Source organism: Arvicola amphibius, chromosome 10, assembly GCF_903992535.2.
Source record: "Arvicola amphibius chromosome 10, mArvAmp1.2, whole genome shotgun sequence".
In the NCBI taxonomy this organism is placed as follows: Eukaryota; Metazoa; Chordata; class Mammalia; order Rodentia; family Cricetidae; genus Arvicola; species Arvicola amphibius.
The window spans coordinates 123,278,902-123,302,458 of record NC_052056.1 but is presented as its reverse complement, the minus strand read 5'-3'; the positions used below and the strand labels follow the sequence as shown (position 1 = coordinate 123,302,458).

General features: G+C 49.6%; 1 protein-coding gene across 3 annotated transcripts in view; it reads left to right on the top strand.

Annotated features, from left to right (window-relative positions):
• Tpst2 (tyrosylprotein sulfotransferase 2) overlaps window positions 1-12,926 on the top strand; it is a 36,573-nt gene extending 23,647 nt beyond the window's left edge. For all 3 annotated transcript variants that reach the window (XM_038345808.2, XM_038345809.2, XM_038345810.2), the window contains exons 2-6: window positions 3,912-4,823; window positions 5,904-6,102; window positions 9,387-9,437; window positions 10,820-10,868; window positions 12,465-12,926. In XM_038345808.2, the coding sequence (XP_038201736.1) occupies window positions 3,943-4,823; window positions 5,904-6,102; window positions 9,387-9,437; window positions 10,820-10,861 (1,173 nt within the window). In that variant the 5' untranslated portion in view covers window positions 3,912-3,942 and the 3' untranslated portion in view covers window positions 10,862-10,868; window positions 12,465-12,926. The remainder of the gene's footprint in view (window positions 1-3,911; window positions 4,824-5,903; window positions 6,103-9,386; window positions 9,438-10,819; window positions 10,869-12,464) is intronic.
• Window positions 12,927-23,557: the final 10,631 nt, after the last annotated feature.

Below are 23,557 nucleotides of genomic sequence, written 5' to 3'. Positions count from 1 at the left end.
TCTGACTGGGTACATGGTGCCCTTTGGAGCTGTGCAGTGCACAGCCTGGTGAATCACTCCCAGCATTCCCTGGCAGGCATGCTGTTGTGTTGTTTACTTTTTCTGACATTCAGGATTGAGAGGATGGAAGAGGCTTACAGGGACTCTGGCTCCCTGAGTCAGCAGTACCTTGTGAGCTGAGCCAGTGAACAACCTACAGCAGTGGTTCTCAGCCTTCCCGATGCTACAGTGACCCCCAACTGTAAAATTATTTTTGCCGCTATTTTATAACTATAATTTTGCTACTTTTATAAATCATCATGTCAGTATTTTTGGAGGTGGAGGTTTGCCAAAAGGGTTGCGACTAAGGTTGAGCACTGCTGTCCTAGAGGACCAGGTGACTCCCCACTGCAGCAAAGGTCTGCAGTTTCCCCCCAAAGGTCATTGTCTGGTGCCTCCAGGAGCCTGAAAGCCCCTGTGCCTCAGCCCACTCCTGGCACAGCATCTCCACTGCTCTACAGGACTGTGGGGACAGAAAGCCGTGCTGAGCAGGCTCGAGGACTGGTGCTTGGAAATGAGGGTGCCCAGGGGAGGTGAATCCACCCAGGGACTCCACTGTCCTGACAAGCCCTTAGCATAAATGCTTCATTTATTCCCTGCCAGCATCAGCTGGGTGAGTTTTCTGCCCAGCTGGCTAGTTAAGATGTAGGAACAGCCAAGCCTGGTACACACTGGGAATGCCAGCACTCGGGAAAGTACAGGTGCACTGTGGGTTATAGGCCAGCCTGGGCAGTGGTACTGAGTGCCTCCTACGGGCACCATCCAATGTTCATGTTGTTGGGAATGATTACCATTGCTCCCCTTGACTGGAGAGGAAAGTCTCTTGTCTATGTTGTGAGCCAGCAAGTTGCAAGGGTAGGATTTGAACCCAGTTCTGTAGAACTCCTCCTGCCTGCTGCTGTCACTGCTAGGACAGCAGTGACTCTTCAGAGCTGCCCTCTGACTCATCCCACCTGCCTAAGAACAGTTGTTTTCTTATGCACAAGCGTTGTCTTGGCCCGGGTCAGGCCTGTAGTCCTCGCTGTGCAGCTCTGAGCATGCCAGAATTATAAAAGCAAGATGCAGGCAGGGTGGATTCTGAGAACACGGACTGGTCGCACAATAACCTTTTGCTGTCCTATGTTCCTTTTTCCTCCAGGGTTGCTATGTCCGTCACCAATCGCAGGTGCACACATGCATGTGCACACGCATGAATACTGAACTGCCACATTATGCAAGCAACCCACAGTTAAAGCATCCCCCCGACACACACACTCTGCCTTTTCCCCCCTAAAGGGCAGTGGTTCTAGTTCCAGCTAAGGTGTGGTTGGTGAATTCCTTCGCACGATAGTCATTGGAAGTGGCAGAGTTTGGATCTCAGGTCCACCAGGTAGACTTTGTGTCCTAGCCAGCCTGCCCTGTCCCCTAAAAGTGCCTCGGGATCAGTTTTCTCATCGTGGATCCAGAATTGAAGCAGGGAGCATCTCTGGCATTGGCAAGAGTGAGCGAGCTGTTTTTCTAGTGAGAGGCCCTTGCTGTGATTTTGATGCTCAGTTTGCTGGCCCTGGGCAAGGTTGATCTGTCTTAGCAGGCACTTCTCAACCTTGCAGCAGGCAGTCCCCAGTTTGACTGTGGCAGAGATGGCAACTTGACTTGGCCTCAGCATATTGACCTCGAAGCTTGAGACTGTTTCCTCAACTGAGTCCATTTTCACTTGCTGTGCCCCTGTGGGTGGGCTGGCCCACCCTGAACCTGGTCCTTTGATGATTTTTTTCAAGCCTCATGTTTAAAATCCAGTGTCACGTTTCTGCTCACCTCCCCAGACCCTCCTGTGTGTGCTGAGCCACTTGCGGCCCCTGTGCCTTCTCAGTGGCTAGTCCTGCTTCCAGGAACACCCTTTTCCTGTCTGCTGCCTGCCAGTTCTCCCTGCTACTCAGACCTCAGCTTGAGACTCGGCTGCCTTTCTCGGGACCTGTCACCTCCCAGTGCGAGCCCACGGTGCTGAGTTGAAAGTGATAGAACTGGGTAAATCTGGAACCACCCAACTGATTGCAGCATCTTGCTGCTCACCAAGGGGCAGGCAAGGAAAACAGGCTCAGAGACACTGAGGGCAAGGCAGAGAATGGGTGAAGTGGACTGAGATGGTAGAGCATCTCTCTGTCTGCTGGCCTCCAGCTGTGGAGCCTGCGTATTGATGGTGATCTGGGCAGGGGCTGAGAGTAGCTGGCTTTGCTTTTCATGGGAAGCCTCTGTCTGATAAAAGCAATGCTGGATTCTTATTCTCTGGTCAATAAGGCCTGGAGAGGGGAGATGCATTACCATTCCTGCTCCAAGCATTCCCTTCCCAGCGGTTCACTCCTACTGTGCTAGCTCCCGGCTCTTAGCCACTTCCTTTACCTTTACTCTGGGTCCCTGGAGCAACAACTAACTTATTATCACAGCATGCATATCCCCTGTAAGCATGCTTATCCCACTTCTTCACCGGGACTTGTGCGTTAGAGACTGCTGTCTTGGCTGCTTGTCTCCTGTCTTCCCAGTCCTGGGCTTAGTGCATAGACTTTAGTGCCTATTTGGTGAGCATGTCCCAAATGCAGGTAAAGGGAAGGACAGTGTTGAAGGAGACTGTCCCCTGCCATGTAGTACAGGGCAGGCCAGTTAGGACCCTGGCTTAGCTGCTTCCTCATTGGGTAACTGTGGGTGTCTCTCTTAACTTTCATTTCCTCCTCTTTACGAGGCCTTGGTCATTCAGACACTCATTCCATCATTATTAACTGAACAACGATGAGCCAGGCCTCTTCAGGGAGCTGAGGACACCATTCCCTGTGCACGCTGCAGGATCAAGCAGACCTGTGGGTTTGTTTTTTGTTTTTTCTAAGACAGGATCTCCTGTGTCTCAGGCTGGCTTCAAATTCCTGATCTTTTTTCTTTCACCTCCCACATGTCAGGTGTCGCAAGCATTAGCTACCATACCTGGTTTATGTGGTCCTGGGATGGGGGTGGGGGTCAAACCCAGGGCTCTGTGCATGCTAGGCAGACCCTCCATCCCCAACTGTGGACACCCAGTTACCAAGGTTACCTGATATGGCTGGTGAGGAATTAAACCAGGCTTGGGTTGGAGGGGCCACAGCAAGGCCGAGCCTGTGACAATTTTACTGAGAGCAGTCAGACTTCTTACACTTCTGTCAGAAACAGAATACAGTGGCAAGTGCCAGGATACAGTGATGTAAACGACACAGGGTACACAAGATGGATGTCTAAGACCAGTTGTCCTGTCAAGCTTCTCTGCTTCCTGGACTTCTAAGAGAACATACAGAGAAACACAAAGCAGCCTGAACACTCCACTGCCTGGGGGATCACCTCAGCCTCAGCAACTGAAAGGCACGCTGTGCCGCGGGAGCCATGGGCTCTTCCGTGAAAACCCTAGGACGCTTGCTTCTCAAGGCAGCGAGGCCAGGCCAGCTCCATAGTTCCCTGCACCAACCCTACATTCTGTTGGATACAGGCAGGCTTGAACTTGGAATCCTCCTGTATCAGCCTCCCAAGTAGCTGACATAAAGGCTTGTGCTGGTGTTTCCAGTCTTTTGATAATAACCAGCACTACCATCTGTCGTTGTCAGTTGGCCAGCTGAAATACTGATGGGAACTCCAGCCGACTGACCAGGGCACCAGAGCCGTGGTGGTGGAGGACTGAGTTAGGCCATCACCTGAGGCTCTCCGGGCTGTGATAGTCCAGGGCAGGAGGTTTTCCCGGCTTGATAGTCGGGGACGGGAGGTTCTCTGGGCTGTGATAGTCCGGGACAGGAGGTGCTGTCAACTGCTTGTCACTAAGCTTGTCACCCCAGCATCTACCTTCTGTCCTGGTGGGCCTGCTAACACTCTCTTTCTCTCCACAGATGCACGCCAGGTGGGCCTGCTGACCCGTCGATGAGGCGGGCCCCCTGCCTGGGCCTGCGCCCCTGGCTGGGCATGCGCCTGTCGGTGCGTAAGGTGTTGCTGGCTGCTGGCTGTGCACTGGCCCTGGTGCTGGCCCTGCATCTTGGGCAGCAAGTGTTAGAGTGCCGGGCAGTGCTCGGGGGCATGCGGAGCCCAAGGAGGATGCGGCCAGAGCAGGAGGAACTGGTGATGCTTGGTGCCAACCAGGTGGAGTACCGCTATGGCAAGGCCATGCCGCTCATCTTTGTGGGTGGCGTACCTCGCAGCGGCACCACCCTCATGCGCGCCATGCTGGACGCGCACCCTGAGGTGCGCTGTGGGGAAGAGACGCGCATCATTCCTCGTGTGCTGGCCATGCGGCAGGCCTGGTCAAAGTCTGGCCGGGAGAAGCTGAGACTGGACGAAGCAGGTGTGACAGACGAGGTGCTGGATGCCGCCATGCAGGCCTTCATCCTGGAGGTGATTGCCAAGCATGGCGAGCCAGCACGTGTGCTGTGTAACAAGGACCCCTTCACGCTCAAGTCCTCTGTCTACTTGGCACGCCTGTTCCCCAACTCCAAATTTCTGCTAATGGTCCGCGATGGCCGGGCCTCCGTGCACTCCATGATCACTCGCAAGGTCACCATTGCAGGCTTTGACCTCAGCAGCTACCGAGACTGTCTTACAAAGTGGAACAAGGCCATCGAGGTGATGTACGCACAGTGCATGGAGGTGGGCAGGGACAAGTGCCTGCCTGTGTACTATGAGCAGTTGGTGCTGCACCCCCGGCGCTCACTCAAGCGCATCCTAGACTTCCTGGGCATCACCTGGAGTGACACAGTCCTGCACCATGAGGACCTCATTGGCAAGCCTGGGGGCGTCTCCTTGTCCAAGTGAGTGGGGCCCCCCACAGCTCCTCCCAGGCTCCAAGCGGCAGATCGAGTCTGCCCTTCTTAAGCTGTGCTATTTTAGGCAAGTGTCTGTGCCTCTCTGAGCTTCAGCATCTTTCTGTGTAATGGGGAAAGGTGTAGGAATTGGGTGACTGAAGGCAGTCTTGCACCAGATGGGTCTCTTCTCCCCGAAGCCTTGTGGTATGGAAAAGCACAGACAACACGGGAAAGCATGCACTCAAGTCCGAAGGCCCAGACACCTATAGAAAGCTGGCGTCCCCAGGGACTTCTAGCCTGCACATCAGTATTGATGTTGTCTTCTTCAGGAACACATTGTTCATGTCAGTCTTAGATATCACCAGTTATTTTTAAGGAAACGCGGGCTGGGCCAGCAAAATGGCTCAGTAAGTAAAGGGGCTTGCTGTGCAAGCCCAGAAACTGAGTTTGATTCCCAGAACCTACTTAAAGGTAGAAAGGGAAGTGACTCGACAAGGCTGTCCTCTGACCTCCACGCATACATCATGGCGGTGCCCCACACGTAGGCATCATGTACATGCACACATAAAAATAAGTAAGTAAATTGGAAAATAATGAAAGAGGGCCAGTGGGTGTAACATGCTTGCTGTGAACGCATGGTGGCTGAGTTCAGCTTCCCCAGCACCCACGTACAAGCCACATGTGCTTGCAAGGGACTCAGGAGTCAGGAGGGACAGAAGGCAGTCCTGGAGGTTGACTGCCAGCCCAGCCAGCACATTGAGGTTAGGGGAGACTGCCAGAAAGCAAGGGGGAGAAGTGATCGAGGACATCAACATCTGGCTCCCACATGTTCTACACTCATGAATAGACATGCACATGCGCACACAGACACAGCACACACACAGTAAAGGAAGCTGCGTCTGCATCGCTAGCACGGCTGTGCTTCCTGGTGTGAGTGGTTTCCATGAGGCACAGCGCCCTGGCTGCACTCTCACAGCTGATGGGGCACAGCTGTCCAAGGGCCAGGACTTCCCAGCCTTCCTGCTGCCCCATAACCATGGAGCAGGGCGTGTCCCCCAACCTGATGAGACTGTCCTCTCTCCCCAGGATTGAGCGGTCCACGGACCAGGTCATCAAACCCGTGAACTTGGAAGCACTCTCCAAGTGGACTGGCCACATCCCTGGAGACGTGGTGAGGGATATGGCCCAGATTGCCCCCATGCTGGCTCGGCTTGGCTATGACCCATATGCAAACCCGCCCAACTATGGGAACCCCGACCCAATTGTCATCAACAACACACACCGGGTGAGTTCATGTGCACACACAGGAATGTGGGCTTCAGCAGGATGTGTACTCGGGTCTCAGGGTCAACAGGGTCCTCCTCTCCCTGTCACCTCCCCCAGCAGGTCTGTTTATCTCAGGACTTACCTTTCCTTCCTGTCTCCTGGTCTCTTTCTGTGTGTGCAGAGCCCTTCAAGTCTTAAGAGAAAACATCTATAAAGAAAGAATGGACCCTAACATTGATATCCCACACACCAGAGCTAGAAGCTGTTGAAATTACTGTTTCCCATGCCAAAGAATACTTAAAGGAAATGACTTTGACAGGCATTTTATAAGAGCAGCTCAGTAGCTCATGGTCAAGTCTACTTGGCGTCATCCCTCTTCTTGAACGCCTTGGGTGCATAGCTGAGCGTTCACACAGGTGCCCTCGTGGTGACAGCTCTGATGTACGATGGGAGGATAACGAAGCTGGCACATTGTTGTCGGTCAGTCAGCTGCTGGGACATCCAAACACACTGCGCCACCCATGGCTTCCAGTCATGTGGAGGCTCAGGGCACAGTTGTGTATCTGAGGTGTGCAGAGACTATAGTCCAGGCTGTACTGCGTGGCAGTGTATGCCCGCATGTGTTTCTCACAGCATCACTCCCACGCTCCTGAGAACAACCGTGTTCCTTTATGGAGAGTGTCTCCTGTGTAGTGCACGCAGCCTTGGACCTGTGGTCTTACCGTGCCTGTCTCCTGAGCTGATGGAATTACAGAGAAATGCCTCATCACAACCACCATTTCCGTGGTTTTTTGAGACATGGTCTTGCTATGTTGTCCAATACCTGGGTTCAAACCGTCCTCCTGCCTTAGCCTCCCAAATAGCTACAACCCCGGGCATGCATTACAATTCCCAGTTAGCCCAAAGAAATCTTTGTTGCCTCTTTGGTTCTCATTCATTTTTTATCTTCTGTGCGAGCAGTGCTGGGGGATGATCCCAGGACTCAAATGCCCGGCAAGTGCCACCACTGAGCCACATCCCAGCCGTAATGTTTCAGCCCTTAGAGAGACGCAGACCCGGCAAGCATGCCTGCACAGCGGCAGCCTGGGTATTCTCAGTGAGGCTGTGGTGGCGTCTGCTTTTATTATAAATATTATTAATTAATTCTTATTCACAAACAAGTTATTCTTCAAACTCCATTTCCATGTTTTATATTCCTTTCCTTGCAGAGGCTTCATCTGACCTCATTGGACAACCAAAGACAGTGCTGTAGAGTGTAAATGTGGGCAGGGCAGTTAGTTTGCATCAATTAACAATGAAAAGAGGCTCCTGGCCCTGGTGGCGCACGCCTTTAATCCCAGCATTTGGGAGGCAGAGGCAAGTGGGTCTTTGTGAGTTCACGGCCAGCCTGGTCTACAGTGTGAGTTCCAGGACAGCCAGAACTGTACACAAACCCTGTCTGAAAAAAAGCAAAATTAATTAGTTAATTGAAATAGAAAGAGACTGGGCATGGCACAGTGGTGGAGAGCCTCTACAAGCACACATGCAGCTCTGGGTTCCCATCCTAAGTGACGACGGTAGTCTAGATTTAAAAACAGCCCTCACGGTGACAGAAGTCCAGCTCTGGGCATCCAGAAGGGCCACAGCAGTGACAGAAAGGCATTCTGGGGTTTCATCGTTTTTCCCTTTTATTTTACTGTGGTGTGTGTGTGCCGCAGAGATGTACAGCCGCAGGTCCAAAGCTCCCAGGGAAAGGCCAGACTCTGGCATACGAAACAGGAATTCTAGCGAGTGCTGATGCTGGATCAACTCTTCAAACTTTTTTTTTTTTTTTTTTTTTTTTTTTTTTAAATAAAACAGTGCCTAATTTTCTCCCAGAGAATCAGAGACATTCCAGTTCCATCCTTGGATTTCTGGTCTTGAAGGCACGGGCCCTGGTTTGATCTCCATGGTGTTCAGCCTGAACGAAAGGATACCCCTGAGGAAAAGCCATGTGGGAGCTGATCAGCAGGCATGGGTGCATGAGTGCTGTGGGCAGTCTCCCTGTCCTGGGCCCTGGGCCTTGGTAACTCAGCATTGAGACATGAGACAGGAGCTAGGCCACACTGAGACTGTGTATGAAAATGTACAGTGGCTTTGAAGACTTTGGCCCAAGAAAATATACCAAGTTTCTCATTAGTCATTTTTATATAGAGTTCATGTTGATTTGCTCAAGGGCTTTACATACAAAGTTGAATAAAAGATATTTGCATTAATGGGTAAAGTTGCACAACGGGGTCCCATTTGACTCCTGTTGACAGCAGCAGGTGACACTGTAAGGGTCACACCCTCAGTCCTTGGTCTTACCCTCTGCTGGAGGACTTTTTCTTCCCTATTTAACATGGCTGGTTTCACCTATATGGACCTCACCTCCATGGTTACATGGTTGCAGAAACTTCTAGTCACTCCCAACCACACCTTTGCTTCACCTCCTTCCTGGCATTGTCCCATGGCTTCACATGGCTGTAATGGTTTGTGTGTCCTGTTATCTGTATATCATCTGTATCCTGTCAGGAATAGATAGTACAGGGAACAGGAACTCCAGTCACCTGATTAACATTGTCCCGTGGAGGTAGAATAAGAAGTGCTCAGTAAGTGTTGCTGAGGGAAGATGGATGGGTGGATGATGGACAGACTGGATCTGTGATGGATAAATGGAGTGATTGCGTAAATGGTGGATTGATGGGGTACATAGATGTGAGGGGCGTGGGGGAGAAGTGTGTAAATGGTGGATTGATGGGGTACATAGATGAGGGGGCATGGGGGAGAAGTGTGTAAATGGTGGATTGATGGGGTACATAGATGAGGGGGCGTGGGGGAGAAGCGTGTAAATGGTGGATTGATGGGGTACATAGATGAGGGGGGGGGGGGGGAGAAGCGTGTAAATGGTGGATTGATGGGGTACATAGATTGAGGGGGCGGTGGGGGGAGAAGCGTGTAAATGGTGGATTGATGGGGTACATAGATGAGGGGGCGTGGGGGAGAAGCGTGTAAATGGTGGATTGATGGGGTACATAGATGGGGGGCGTGGGGGAGAAGTGTGTAAATGGTGGATTGATGGGGTACATAGATGAGGGGCGTGGGGGAGAAGCGTGTAAATGGTGGATTGATGGGGTACATAGATGAGGGGCGTGGGGGAGAAGTGTGAAAGTGATAGGTGGGCAGGCGGAGAACTGGAGGAACGGAGGATGGGTAGGTGGATGGGTAGTTGAATAGACGTGTCAGTGATGACCTGGATTTTGCTCTGTCCATTTCTCCCACAATGACACTTACCTTCTTTCCTAGGTCTTGAAAGGAGATTATAAAACGCCAGCCAATCTGAAAGGATATTTTCAGGTTAGAAAGCCCAGAGCGGGAGTTCTGCTTTCTGTTTTTCTGCTGGACCCCACCTAAGAGTTGGTCCATAGCTGCTGCACTTTGCCATGGATGGATGGGTGGGTGGATGACACCCATCATAAACCTGATCGTGCTGCGTGGTTGGGGCGGTGTCTTTAGTGACTCTTCTAGCCGAGGCCAATCTGAGCAGTGCTTTTTTCAGCTGTTCCACCCCTTGTTCTCTGACTAAAAGATGACTGGGGGCTCTGTGAGGACTTTAATTCTCTAACTTAAACCCCATCCTAAGGTGACAGTTGCCAAACACGTTCCCATAGATACTTTTCTTCTGTATCTGAGGATACGAGTTAGAGGATCATGGGGCATGTGACTAAGTGGCCGTGAGCCACACTTCCCCATGCATTCCATCAGCTGGGCCCACCATCCCTGTGCTGTCCCTGAGGACAGTTCATGCAATGTCAGGGTTAGTACAGCCTGCGCCTTCTGACAGCATGGACTTGTATTCTGACACCATTATGCTCCCTTGGAGGCTAAAATGCTGTCTTTCAAACGATGAGATGGTCCTGAGATGGGTGACCTTGTGCATGTATTTATTTTTGTAAGTGAGGTGGTGCATGTTTATACATGTTTACATGTTCTTAGGGAGGCCAAATGTGAGTATCAGGCATCTTCCTCAATCTCTCTTCCTTCATGCATGTGCATGCGTGCCTGTCTTTGTGTGCACACATACCTGCACACATCCCCTGCCTTTCTGCCTTGTGTTCTGAGACAGTCTCTCAGCGTGGGCCACCCTATGGCAGTCACCGTGTTAGTGATCAAACTCTGGGTGTGTGAGTTGGGGACAGCGGTGCTCTGCTGTTACCTGTGTGGCCTGTGTGTACATTTTCTGATTCCACGGCACACCTGCTGTCACGGGATCTCCATGTCTGATGGGTGAGGTCGTGGCCCTTTTGGATGACCATATTATGTGTACTGATATGCCTACCCAAGTTGGCTCAACTACTCCCTTCCATGGGTTCTTGATTTCGCAGCATCTTATGAAATGTCCTGTGTGGGGAGAAGGAACTTGTTCTCTTAGATTACAGCTTTAAGGGCTGGGCCAGCAGTGGGGTTGAAGCCTGGGAGGGTGGAGCAGATGGGTACAACACACGATGCTCCTGTCACCCGGGAGATCCTGTCCTGAGCACAGTGAACCCCTCATGTGTCCTGTGGCGGGGGGGGAGGTTCCTGGTGAGGGGAGAGAGAGGAAGGTTTCCTGGGGAGGGGGTTCCTGGTGGCTTCAGAGTCTCCAGTCAGTGGGCTCGGACTGGGTCTCCTAGAAGGGAAAAGGACCCCCCTCATCCACCACTTGGCCTTGACCCGTTCATCCGCCTGTGTCCCTCCAGGTGAACCAGAACAGCACCTCCTCGCACCTGGGAAGTTCGTGATATCCAGGTGAGCTCTCCTGCTGCCTCACTGAGGCTCCCAGCCATGGCTAAAGTGCCCATCCTTTCAGCCTTCTCTCAGATGTGTCCACTAAGGTGGACAGATTCTGCCCCATCTCGTTTCCATGGTGACTGGCTAGGGAGCTATTTATAGAATGGAGGCTTAGTCTGTGAGGAGTAGGAAGGACCGTGGAGGCAGCGATCCTAAGCCCCATGGGTACAACACACAATGCCCCTGTCACCTGGGAGATCCTATCCTGAGCACAGTGAACCCCTCATGTGTCCTGTGTGTGTGTGTGTGTGTGTGTGTGTGTGTGTGTGTGTGTGTTCCTGGTGGGGAGAGAGAGAGAAAGGAAGGTGGCGTTTGTCAAACCGCCTCTGTAACAGCCTCAGCCTTGGCTCACAGCGACCAGTGTTCTCTAGTCAGCGTGGGGCTCCTCCAAGAGTGCCCCAAGGTGTTGGCCAGTTGATGCTTTGTGCATAGGACACAGGGGACACAGAGCTCCCCCACTGTACAGAAAACCCCATGGCCGTCTGTATCACACGCCAGCGGCTGACTTTCCTCTGGTGCCATTTGCAGCCTTGGCTCTTTCCCAGGGATTTTAAGCACCTATTTTGCTAAGAGGTAGGGAAAGGGATTCTAAGTTGGGGACCATCCAATCTCTGGCAGTCAGGATTCCCTCAGCAACTGTGTGGAAGGATTCATTACAAAGAGAACCTGGAAGAGAAAAGTGCTTGCCGTCTGCCTCTGCTGCCCTCATCTTCTGCAGATCTGTTAGAATCCTAGACCAGCCCGTTTCCAAAGCCGGCTCAATCCTAACTGACCGTTTAAATGAGATGCCACATACAGGGCCTGCCAGCCAACCCAGTATGGATTAGCTTGAAATAGGGACTGATACCTGTCTTTCCTCTGAAACTCACTGTATTTAACAGATAATTTTTTGGGTGGTGGGTGGGGTACACTGTTGTAGCCAGAGCTTCATGCATTGAACCTCTCAGTTCTGGCACGCGCAGGCAGGTGCTCCACCATGGACCTGTCTCTTTTACTTTTTGAGATAGGATCTCATTAAGCTGTTCAGGGTGGTCTTGGATTCACTGTAGCTTTGATAGGCCTTCAGCATGTGACCCTCCTGCCTCAGTATCCCGAGTAGCTGGAAAGACAGATCTATGCCACCAGGCCTGGCCTCATTTATTCTTTGTAATTCAGAGAAGACGATCATTGAGACCAGGTTAAAATGTAGGTGAGAACTCAAGAACCAGTTTTACATTTAGATTCTCTCCAGCCATCTGGAATGTATATCTATAAAACCTGTGCACTCCTAGGAATGGACAGAGACCTGTAGCCTCCTTTGGCCTCTGTGGGCACCTGCACCCCCATGTGTACAGACATACTAACAATAAAATAAGTGGCACACACCTTTAATACCATCACTCAGGGAGCAGAGGTGGCTGGATCTCTGTGAGTTCTGTGCCAGCCTGGCCTATATATATCAAGTTCCAGTACAGCCAATGTTGTGTAGTGAGATTCTGCTCAAAAATGGAGGGGTGGGGTAGAAAACAAAGTAAATAACATTGCCTCATGCTGATGCCACCTCCCCTTTCTCAGTCTCTGCAGGGCTCAGATGTTGTGTGCACACAGAAGTTGGACTAACCCGAGCACATTGCTTCCCCTCAGTCATGCCATGGTCTGCGGAGGCCGAGCATTCATCTCAGTGGAAACAAATGTGGAGCCTCTGCCTTTGGATGTTTCAGGGTGGACACCGAGGAGGACACGACTTCAGCTTCAGGAACTTAGGAATTTTCTATTTTTTTTCTCCTTGAGAACTTTTTTAAAAGAATTGAATTTGCTATCTTCCCTGATGAACAGACTCCTCTGGTGGCCTCATTTCCTGGGACAAAACCCATGACCCATGACCTGTTCCTCTCCTTGACTTGGACTCTGAACTCAGAGGATCTATTTAAGAGTTTAATATATGGGCTTCCCTCCATCCTTTAGTCCTACTCAATTTCACAGAGAGAAGAATTTATTTGAATAAAGTAAACAGGCTGCTGTCTGTGCCTTACTTCACACAGAGTGAATAGGGTTCTTTTCTGCCCTCACAAGGGGTGACAGGTGACACTGGAAGACGTAACCGTGCTGCTAACGGCACCGCTTAGCCCCCACGATCCCACAGGAAGAAGAAAGGAAAAGCAGAGTCCGGAAAGATCAGTGTGGCGGGGTTCCTCCTGCTAAAGTCTGTGGTCACTTGAGTGATTCTCACATGAGGCAATATGGCAACAGATGGAGCTTTCAGCTCAGCCCTTAGACCCTGGCTTTTGTTGGAGGTGGAACAAGCAAACATGGATCTTATCCACCAGTCCCTCTGGAGGGTGTGCCCCAAGCCTCCCTCCATACCCAGATGTTAGTTACTACAGACCACTTCTCTCAGGGAACATGTGTCAGTGCCTTGGAGGCAGTCTCTCTGGTGTTGTAAGGAAGGGCTTCTTGTTTCGTTTCCCTGCCACCCAGCAGCTCAGACCCGAAATAATCACACAGAAACTATATTATTTAAAATACTGCTTGGCCCGTTAGCACTAGGTTCTTATTGGCTAACATTTATTTTAACACTTAATTTAACCTATTTCTAGTAATCTGTGTATTGCCACATGGCTATGGCTTACTGGGTAAAGTTTCCAGCATCTGTCACTGGTGGGGCTACATAGCTTCTCCCTGACTCCACCTCCTCCCAGCATTCGGTTTAGTTTTTCCATGCCTAGCTCTGTTCTACCCTTTCACTGGCTCAAGACAGTTTTTTTTTATTAACCAATGGTATTCACAGCATACAGAGAGGAATCCCACATCACTCTGGAGGTGCCAAGGGCCCAATTTTTAGCTCTGGCCTGCTGAGTTTACTGTACAGTGTGATCCCTAGATGCTCTGTTAACTAGCTGGACAAGAGCAGCTTCACGAGGGCTGTTTGCCCACACCTTGCCTGGCTTGGGATAAGTTGTGAGGCTTAGGGAGGCCATGGCTTGCGTTGTCCTTGGGTATAGATTTTGGAAGCAGGCTGACTTCTGTGTTGCTGTGAGACCTGACGTTAGCCAGGGAGGATCTGTGTTGCCTTTGTCTCCATCACAACAGGACACACGTGACAGACGTTCAGGTTACAGTGGGCAGTGAAGCAGAGAGAGGAGCATGCCAGGGCTCAGCTGGCCTTCCCTTTCTCTTCCCCTTAGGTCTGAGCCCCAAGCTTGCAGGATGGTGCTGCACACATGCAGGGCCAGTCTTTTCCCTTTCGCTCGCTGTTTCTGGAAACGCCCTCTAGGCCATTCTGAGAGCTCTGCTCATCTAGTCTCACAGGTGCCTCTACACCAGTCAGGCTGATGATGAAGTTACTTTCTGACTCGGCACAGATGGTGCTACTTCGTCTGTATAATGGGTCTTTTTAAAACTTCATGTGATCACTAAGAACAACCAACTGTGGCATGGGCAATGTGTGTGACAGCATCTGCCCCTTTTCTGCAGACTGGTGAGAGGGTGACCAAGCCTCTGAGACCCTTCCTTTTCCTTATTTTTTTATCACACTTATTTGTTCATGGGTGTGCTGGTGCACATGCCACAGTAGAGGTCAGAGGACAACCTGTGGGGGTCCATGCTCTCCTACCTCATGTGGTTACAGGGATTGAACTGAGGTGGTCAGACATGGCAGGAAGCACCTGTGACTGTCACTCCTGAGATTTTTCTGTGTATTCATCAATATGCACAGTTTGCCATGTGTGCTTTCTTCCAGGCATTCCTGACCTCTCTACATTTGCATACGTTTGCATACACAACCTGCCCCCTATAGCCTTAACTTGGCACTTAACAGAATCAGCCAAGTGTGATTAATAATATATGAGGAAATTGTCTGTTGACTGGCTGCTTGGCCTGCTTCTGGTTCGTCGAACCGGGCATGGTGCACCATAGTTATTCTGGATAACTATGATATGAGATCCTGTTTTAAATTTTTTTTCTAAATCTTTTTATGATATTTGACTTTGTGTGTGTGTTTGTGGACTAGGACATATGCGGGACTACACCACTGCATCTGGCTTTACATGGGATCCAAAGCCATGTCCTTTATACACAGAGTCCTACTGTGGCTCCACATTTCCCTGTGTGAGGCATTGTTGTAAGTCATGGAGAGGAGATTTGAAGCACACGGGTGGGCAGGATCCTTGGAACCCATGTAAAGCTGGAAGAAGGGGGCCAGCTCCACATTGTCCTCAGACCTCCATGTACCAGCTCTTCTGAGAGATGGGCTATGATGGAGCATTTGGAGCATTCGTGCTCGCTCCTCAAGACTGCACATTAGCGGAGGTGAAACCCAGCCAGAGTCGCGGCCGTGAGTGCCCGTGCCCCTGGGTACAGAGTTTTCATCCACAGCTGCCAGCCTGCCTGTGTCATCGGCTCCTCCAGAGAGCAGAGTAATTTCCATTTTAAAAAAACTGGTGAGAGGGTCTGTGGGTAAAACTTCTTTCCTGGGGGAGATGCAAACAATATCTACCCTCCTTTCCTAAGATCTTAACAAACCAAAAATACAGTCCCACCACAGTTCACCCTGGGGAACCAAAGTGTCTGTTGGTTTTACTCACATGGATGAGGGCACTACTGACTACAGCATGGGTACCTCAAAGCATTGACAATGGGAAGTGTTCACAAGTACAGTGTGATGGTTTGAATAATCTATGGGAACCATAGACTAGTGTTTGAATGCTTGGCCTATAGGGAATAGGAGGCACCTTGCTGGAGGAATTGTGTCACTGTGGGGGTGGCCTATGGGGAATGGCACCTTGTTGGAGGAAGTGTGTCACTGGGGGTGGCCTATAGGGAATGGCACCTTGTTGGAGGAAGTGTGTCACTGTGGGGGGGGGCTATAGGGAATGGCACCTTGTTGGAGGAAGTGTGTCACTGTGGGGGTGGCCTATGGGGAATGGCACCTTGTTGGAGGAAGTGTGTCACTGTGGGGGTGGCCTATAGGGAATGGCACCTTGTTGGAGGAAGTGTGTCACTGGGGGTGGCCTATAGGGAATGGCACCTTGTTGGAGGAAGTGTGTCACTGTGGGGGTGGCCTATGGGGAATGGCACCTTGTTGGAGGAAGTGTGTCACTGTGGGGGTGGCCTATAGGGAATGGCACCCTGTTGGAGGAAGTGTGTCACTGGGGATGGGCTTTGAGGTCTCATATATGCTCAAGCTACATCCAGTGGCACAGCTTCCCTCTGGTGCCTGTGGATCAAGATGTAGAACTCTCAACTCCTTCTCCAGCACCACGGCTGCCTGCATGATGCCGTGTTCCACCATGGTGATAATGATCTGAGCCACAAGCCACCTCAAATGTTTTCCTTTATGAGTTGTTGTGATTATGGTGTTTCTTCACAGATGTTGGTACCAGGGACTGGGGTATTGCTGTGATTGACCTGACCATGTATTTGGTTGGAGGAATTTGAACTTTGGGGGTTTGGGTTAGAAAAGCAGAGGAATGCTTTAAGTGCTGCTCATACTAATAGGAGCATGGAAGACGGTGGTGCAGAGGGGCTTTTAAAGTGTGGGGATCCGGCTCAAGAGGTTTCAGAGGAGATGAATTTTAGTATGTAGCCTAGAGATCATTCTTGTAATATTTTGGTGAAGAATGTGGCAGCTTTTTGCCCTTGTCCAGAGTCTGCTTGAGGCTAACGTGAAGAGATTTGGATTAATTCCACTGGCAGAGGGCATCTCAAACAGCATAGACTCTGTCATGTGGTTATCAGTGTTAATTCTAATGAAGATATATACTGAAAAGAAGTGCTGGGCGGTGGTGGCTCACGCCTTTAATCCATCACTCAGGAGGCAGAGACAGGCAGATCTCTGTGAGTTCGAGACCAGCCTGGTCTACAGAGTGAGCTCTGGGACAGACTCCAAAGCTACACAGAGAAAATAAATAAAATAAAATAAAATAAAAAAATAAAAAAGAAGCAAGCTGAGGAAGTAAAAATACAAAATACACAATCTGAGGAGAAAGGGGACACGAGGAAGTGGAATGAAGCTAAATCCTGTGTTCTAGGAGGTGAACAGATTATGAAATGGAATAAAAGGAGTTAGTTGTGACATGAGGGCAAGATTCCACCCAGCTAAGCTTCCAGCTTGTGAAAAGGAATCAAAGAACAGTTCAGGTTCGGGTGCAGTGGCGCACGCCTTTAATCCCAGCACTCCAAAGGCAGAAGCTGATAGATCCTGTGGGTTTGAGGCCAGCCTGGTCTGTAGACCGAATTTTTGGACAGCCAAGCTTAGGCAGTGAAGGAAACCATAGAAAACAGAAAGTTGGTGAACATGTAATAGAATGTGGGGGGTCATGTTCCAGCCCTAGCAAGCAGCAGAACTTGGCAACTTTGGCCACATGGTTCTAGAGTCAAGGATACAAGAAAGGGGTTGTGGAATCTCCCTCCATGGCAGGGGTGTCCCTGCATGGAGGCCCAGAGAGGCCACTAAGTGAAGTTGTGAAGATCTAGCTAGATTGCCTTGGAGACCTGCAGATTTTTGAGATGCCAGAGCCATGGGATACCTGCCAAGGAAAGCTGTTAAGAAGCAGGGGAACCAGCCCAGGAGAAAGAAGTGTGTCACAATCAACAAAGCTGAACGGATTTGGAGATCTGAAGAGCTTTTTGACATCAAGCCTGGAGATGCAGAGTTTGGAGCTTGCCCAGCTGTTTTTTTGGCCTTGCTTTGGTCCAGTATTTCCTCACTATGTTCCCTTCCCTACATTTTGGAATACCAATGCATATCCTGTGTCATTATATGTTGGAATTATATAATTTGCTTTTTTATTTTGGTTTTACAAGGCATTATAGTTAAGAGATTGCATGAGTCTGGAGAGACTTTGAACTTAGGCCTTTATTTATTTGTTTGTTTGTTTGGTTGGTTGGTTGGTTTTTTTGTTGTTTGTTTTGTAGCTTTGTAGTCTGTTCTGGAAACTAGCTTTTATACACCAGGCTGGCCTCAAACTCACAGAGATCCACCTGCCTCTACCTCCCGATATTAAAGGCATGCGCCACCACTGCCCAGCAAACTTAGGACTTTTAAACAGTATTGAGACTGTTATAGACGATGGGGACTTTTGAAGTTGGACTAAATACATTTTTGCGTTATGTTATGGCTACATTATGGGGGTCCAAAAGTAGAATGTGGTGGCTTGAATAGGTATGGTCCTATAGACTCATGTGTTTGAACGCTTGGCCCATAGGGAGTGGCACTACTAAAATGTATGACCCTGTTGGAGGAAGTGTGTCACTGTAGGGTGGGCTTTGAGGTCTCTTATGCTCAAGCTACATACGCCCACTGACACAACCTCCTTCTGGTGCCTGTGGATCAAGATGTATCTATAACTCTCAGTTCCTTTTCCAGCACCGTGTCTGCCTGAATACCACCATGTCCCACCATGATAATGGACTAAACTTCTGAAACTGTAAGCCAACCTGTCTTAAGGTTTCTATTGCTATAAAGAGACACCATGACTACAGTAACTCTTATAAAGGACAATATTTAATTGAGATGGCTCACTTACATACAGTTCTGAGGTTTAGTTTATTACTGTCATGGCAGAAAGCAAAGCAGCATGCAAGCAGACATGGTGCTGGAGATCAGAGTTTTCCATCTTGATCCAAAGGCAAAAGGAAGTGAGTAACTGTCCCACTGGGCATGGCTTGAGCATATGAGACCTCAAAGCCTGTCTCCACAGTGACACACTTCTTCCAAAGCCACACCTCCTAATAGTGCCACTCCCTTTGGGGGCCATTTCTTTCAAACCACCACACGGCACCATTTAAATTTTTTTCTGTTGACAGAGGTTTCTGTCTTGCCTGGTCCTGCAGCCGTTCAGTCCCAAAGAAACACACAGAAGTCTACATTAATTATAAACTGGTTGACCTGTTAGCTCAGGCTTCTTATTAACTCTTATATCTTACATTAACTCATAATTCTTGTCTGTGTTAACCCTGTGGTTTGGTACCTTTTGTCAGTGAGGCATTTTCTTCTTGCAACCTCTGTTTCTGGGTGATGACTGCAGACTGAGCTTTTCCTCTTCCCAGAATTCTCCTATTCTGGTTGCCCTGCCTCTACTTCCTGTGTGGCTACTGACCAATCAGCATTTTATTAAACAAGTACAAATGACAAATCTTTACCCAGTACAAGACCATTGTCCCACAGCATTTTCCTTTATAAGAGTTGTGGTGGTCATGGTGTCTCTTCACAGCAATAGAAACCCTGACTGAGACACACTGGTAGTAGCCTCCCTTAATCTTTCTCAGTCTCCATTTAGTCCCTCCTTAGGATCCCTCCCAGACCATTAGGAATCTCAGACAATCCGTTGGGAGGGGTTCAGTGTCTCTCCCCACTGCCTGAGGGAATGTCAGTGGTCAACAAGCCTGGGGTGTGATCATTTGCAAGCTGACACTGTTGGCCTTTTTCAGATGACAACAGTTTGACCAGGAGACTAGCTCCTCACAACAGGTGCTTGCCACAAAGCTTCGTGACCCGAATTTCATCCCTGGACCCCACATGGTGGAAGAGAACCAACTGCTGCAGTCAGTTTGATGCCTGACTTCCACACGTGTCCTGTCTCAAACAAATAAAAGCTTAGAGTGTTGGTTCATGACTTTAATCTCAACACTCAGGAGGCAGAGATGGGTGATCTTTGAATTTGAGACCAGCTTGGGCGATAGAGTGGACTCCAATATCAAATTAAAAAAATATACATCCTCTTGGGCTCAGTGATAGAGTTATGCCAAGCTTGCATCAGGACCTGTCTCCAGAGCACACACACAAACTCTTCCTGGGGCTGCAAAGATGACTTGGGAGATGCCATGGTTAATTTTAATGTCCCTTGCCACAGATTAGTCACCTGAGCACTGAGCCTCCCCTGCAGAACTGTCCCCATCGCCTTGATTGACATGGGAAGACCCAGCCTGACTGTGAGTGGCACCTTCTGGTAGCAGTCTAAATAAAGGGGGATTTCTAGAGGAAAAATCCTCTGCCTTTTGCTCTCGTGGCCTCCCTCTCAACACTGTGTTGATTGACCCGGCTGCTACTGTCAATTTCTTCACTGCCATCAGAACCAGAGAAGGCTTTCATTATGAACTGTCACCAACTCTCCAGGAGCCTTCCGGGTGTCTGAAACACGTGGGATTACTGAAGCACCAGCCTCGGGGGGCTGAGCAACTACTGCGTTGTCAGCCTCTCAGGTGCGAGGTTGTTATTATTTTAACAGAAGATGACTTACTGAATTCTTTCAATGTATAGGTTCTTCCTGTTGGCTCTGCTCCTCTGGAGAACCCTGAGTAATACAACGGGAAAGAGGCCCATTCTGCAAGCATGAGGACCTGAGTTTGAATCCCCCGCCCTCACAAATCTGGGCATGGGTGCATGTGCCTGAAGTCCCAGCACTGGGGTGGTGGTGGTGGTAGTGGCAAGACTTGGAGATTATGAGATCTCAATGGCCAGCCAATCTCACTGAAACCGTGAACTTAAGGTTAGGTGGGCACTTCTCTCGGTGCATAGTAGGGAGAACATGCATGCATATGGACACATGCACCCACACACATCTGTGCCCACACCACACACACAACATACAACACACACAATAAGTGACTTTTTTGAGACTCTGTGTAGCTCTGGCTGTTCTGAGACTCGCTCTGTAGACCAGGCTAGACTCGAACCTCAACTACCCAAGTGCTGGGATCAAAGGTGTGGTCCACCATGCTGGGCCACAATGAATAATTAAAATACAAACCCCTCCTCCTGATGGGTTCCATGGCTCACACTTAGATCCCAGGAGACAGAGGCAGGTGATCTCTGCAAATGGGTGCCAGACTTGTGTGTACAGTGAGTTCCAAGGCACTCAGGGAACATCAACAAAACCTCTTCCTGTATCTACCCAAAGAGTAACCCCTGCCTCTGGGGATGGGCTGTGTCTGTGTTAGGAACACAGAACTCAGATCTTCCCTGTGCCCTTCCCCTTGGGCTGCTTGCAGAGAACATGAGCGTTACCACCGTGGAATCATGGATGCTGAGAACTAGTGAGTCTAGCTCATTGACTCTCCAGACAGACACTGACAGTCTATCTTCCAGAGGCTTCCTTGTTCTCAGCTAGAGGGCCTGCAGGCTTCCACATGGCAATCTAAGACAGCCAGGCTGCTCATACTGTCCAGGCTCTCTCTTCCCTGAGCAGTAGCTATTTCAGATATGACTGCTGATTTCTTTTTCCTCTCTCTCTCTCTCTCTCTCTCTCTCTCTCTCTCTCTCTCTCTCTCTCTCTCTCTCTCTCTCTCTCTCTCTCTCCCCCCCCTTGACCCCGAAACAAGGTTTCTCTCTGTAATCCTGACTTTCTTGGAACTCAATCTGTAGACCAGGCTGGTCTCGAACTCAGAGAGATCCACCAGCCTCTGCCCCTGAGTGCTAGGTTAAAGTTGTGTGCCACCACTGCCCAGCGTAGGTCCTCAGACTTTGAAGCAAGTGCTTTTCCCACCAAGCTATGTCCCCCAGCACACTGTGTGGTTTCAATTGTCCTGTAAACATTTTTGTTTTTATGTGTGTGGTTGTTTTGCCCACATGTGGACCACTTGGGTGCCTGGTGCCCAAGGAGGCAGAAGAGGACATCAGAGCCTCTGGAGCTGGAGTTACAGACAGTTGTATATAAGCTGGCTATGTGGCTTCTGGGACAAGAACCCAAGTCTTCTGCAAAAGAAACAAATGCTCCTAACTGCTGGGTTATCTCTGCAGCCCTTCCCACACACTGTGCTTCTGAGGCTTACAGAGCTTCCCAGCAGCACAGCTTTTTCTATAATGCAGGGCCTTCTGAGACTAAAGCAGAAACCAGAAACTATATGCAGAAACTCTTAAAGGGAAGCTAGGTTTGCTGATCTCAGCCGTTCTGGGTTTTCAATCCTGCCAAGTTCAGTACACCATGTCTATTTTTGTAACAGACTTCAAAATAAGAATGAGACATGTGCCATGGCATAATGTCACTGTCCTAAGAAAAAGTACATGTGCTAGACTTTAAGTACATCAGCTTTGAAATTGCCACCTAAGGGTTGTTTCTATGGTACCAGCCTATTTAAAGTTGTGACTGAGCCAGGCTCCCCACACCCCACACAATCTTTAGAAACTACACAGGGAGCGATCAGAAGCATGGAGAGTGAGTGGGGGGACACTGGAAGCTCCCTTTGAAGGCTGAGAAAGAGATGGTGTCTCAGAGGTCTTTGACTATGACCTGAATGTGTGGAAGTTCCTCTGTCACCTCAGAGAAGAAAATAACGATGCCTGTGTTCCTGGGGCCGGGCCTGGTCCTGTTCTTCAACTTGCTTCAAGCTGCAGGCATTTGCTCTGTCCCAAGGCCCTCTCTATATTCTCTTCTCTGGAAGGAGGGGGATGGACCGATGAGTGCCAGATGGCCTACCACATTCCTGATGAGGAGCCATGTTGTTTAGAAACCCCTACATGTCTCAGTACCTCATTGAGCATCTAGACATGGCCCTGAATATCCCCAAATTCCAAGGCTAGGTCTTTATCTGAGAAATGACAGGACATAGGGATGGATATAAGGACCCCTGAATCTATGTCTCTGAATATTTTTTATCTTTGTTTTCCCAAAGGCTGAACATCTGAACTGAGAACTGTTTTCTTTCTCTAGACAGGGTTTCTCTGTGTAGTCCTAGCTGTCCTGGAACTTATCATGCAGACCAGGTTGGCCTTGAACTCACAAACTCAGAGGTCCACCTACCTCTGCCTCCTGAGTGCTAGAATTTAAGGTGTGTCTGGCCTTAAACTGTGGAATCTTGATGAAGGACACGCCAATATTTGAGGTGGGGAGGTTTCCATGTGGAGTTATGTTATTGGTCTAAATTCTGGGAGCTTAAATTCATCCCTATCTCAAATAATTTCTCAGAAAAAAAAAAAAAAACAAACCATAGTCTTGGGACCTGAGGACATCCAGGCTCCTGTCTGTGAAACTTCTTTTCCTCAGAAAAGTATAAAACAGACTCCCACTTCTTCCACATGGGCTCTGAGTCTCTGTAAGAAGTCCCTGCTGTAGTCTGTCTTTGGTTCTGGGGCTTTGAACTCTCCTTGGAGGCCCCAATATGCCTGTCTGTCTGTCCATGGGGTTAATTGCTTTTTTTTTTTTTTTTTTTTTGGTTTTTCAAGACAGGGTTTCCCTGTAGTTTCTAGAGCCTGTCCTGGAGCTAGCTCTTGTAGACCAGGCTGGCCTCGAACTCAGAGATCTGCCTGCCTCTGCCTCCCAAGTGCTGGGATTAAAGGCGTGCGCCACCACCGCCCGGCGGTTAATTGCTTTTCTAATGAGCTCCTCACTTCCCAGCAATCTGTTTCAGTGTTCCTCTTAATGCCCCTGCTAACCTTCCACCCATCCCGTTTGTTATATTGTTTGGGTGTAGCTCCTATGCGCTCTTTTACTAGGACCAGTGGATGAATAAATGGATTTATTTACCAGCCAGTTTGAAATGCTCTTGTTAGCTCTAGTTGTCAGCTTGACAAGGCCACCTGCAAGGAAAGCTTTGATGGATTGTCCAGATCAGCTTGGCCTGTGGGAGTGTCTATTTGGGATGGTCTGGATAGTTACTCAAAGCAGGAGGACACAGACCACTGTGGGCATCACCAAGGTAGGTGGTCCTGGGCTGTATAACAAAGCTTAGCT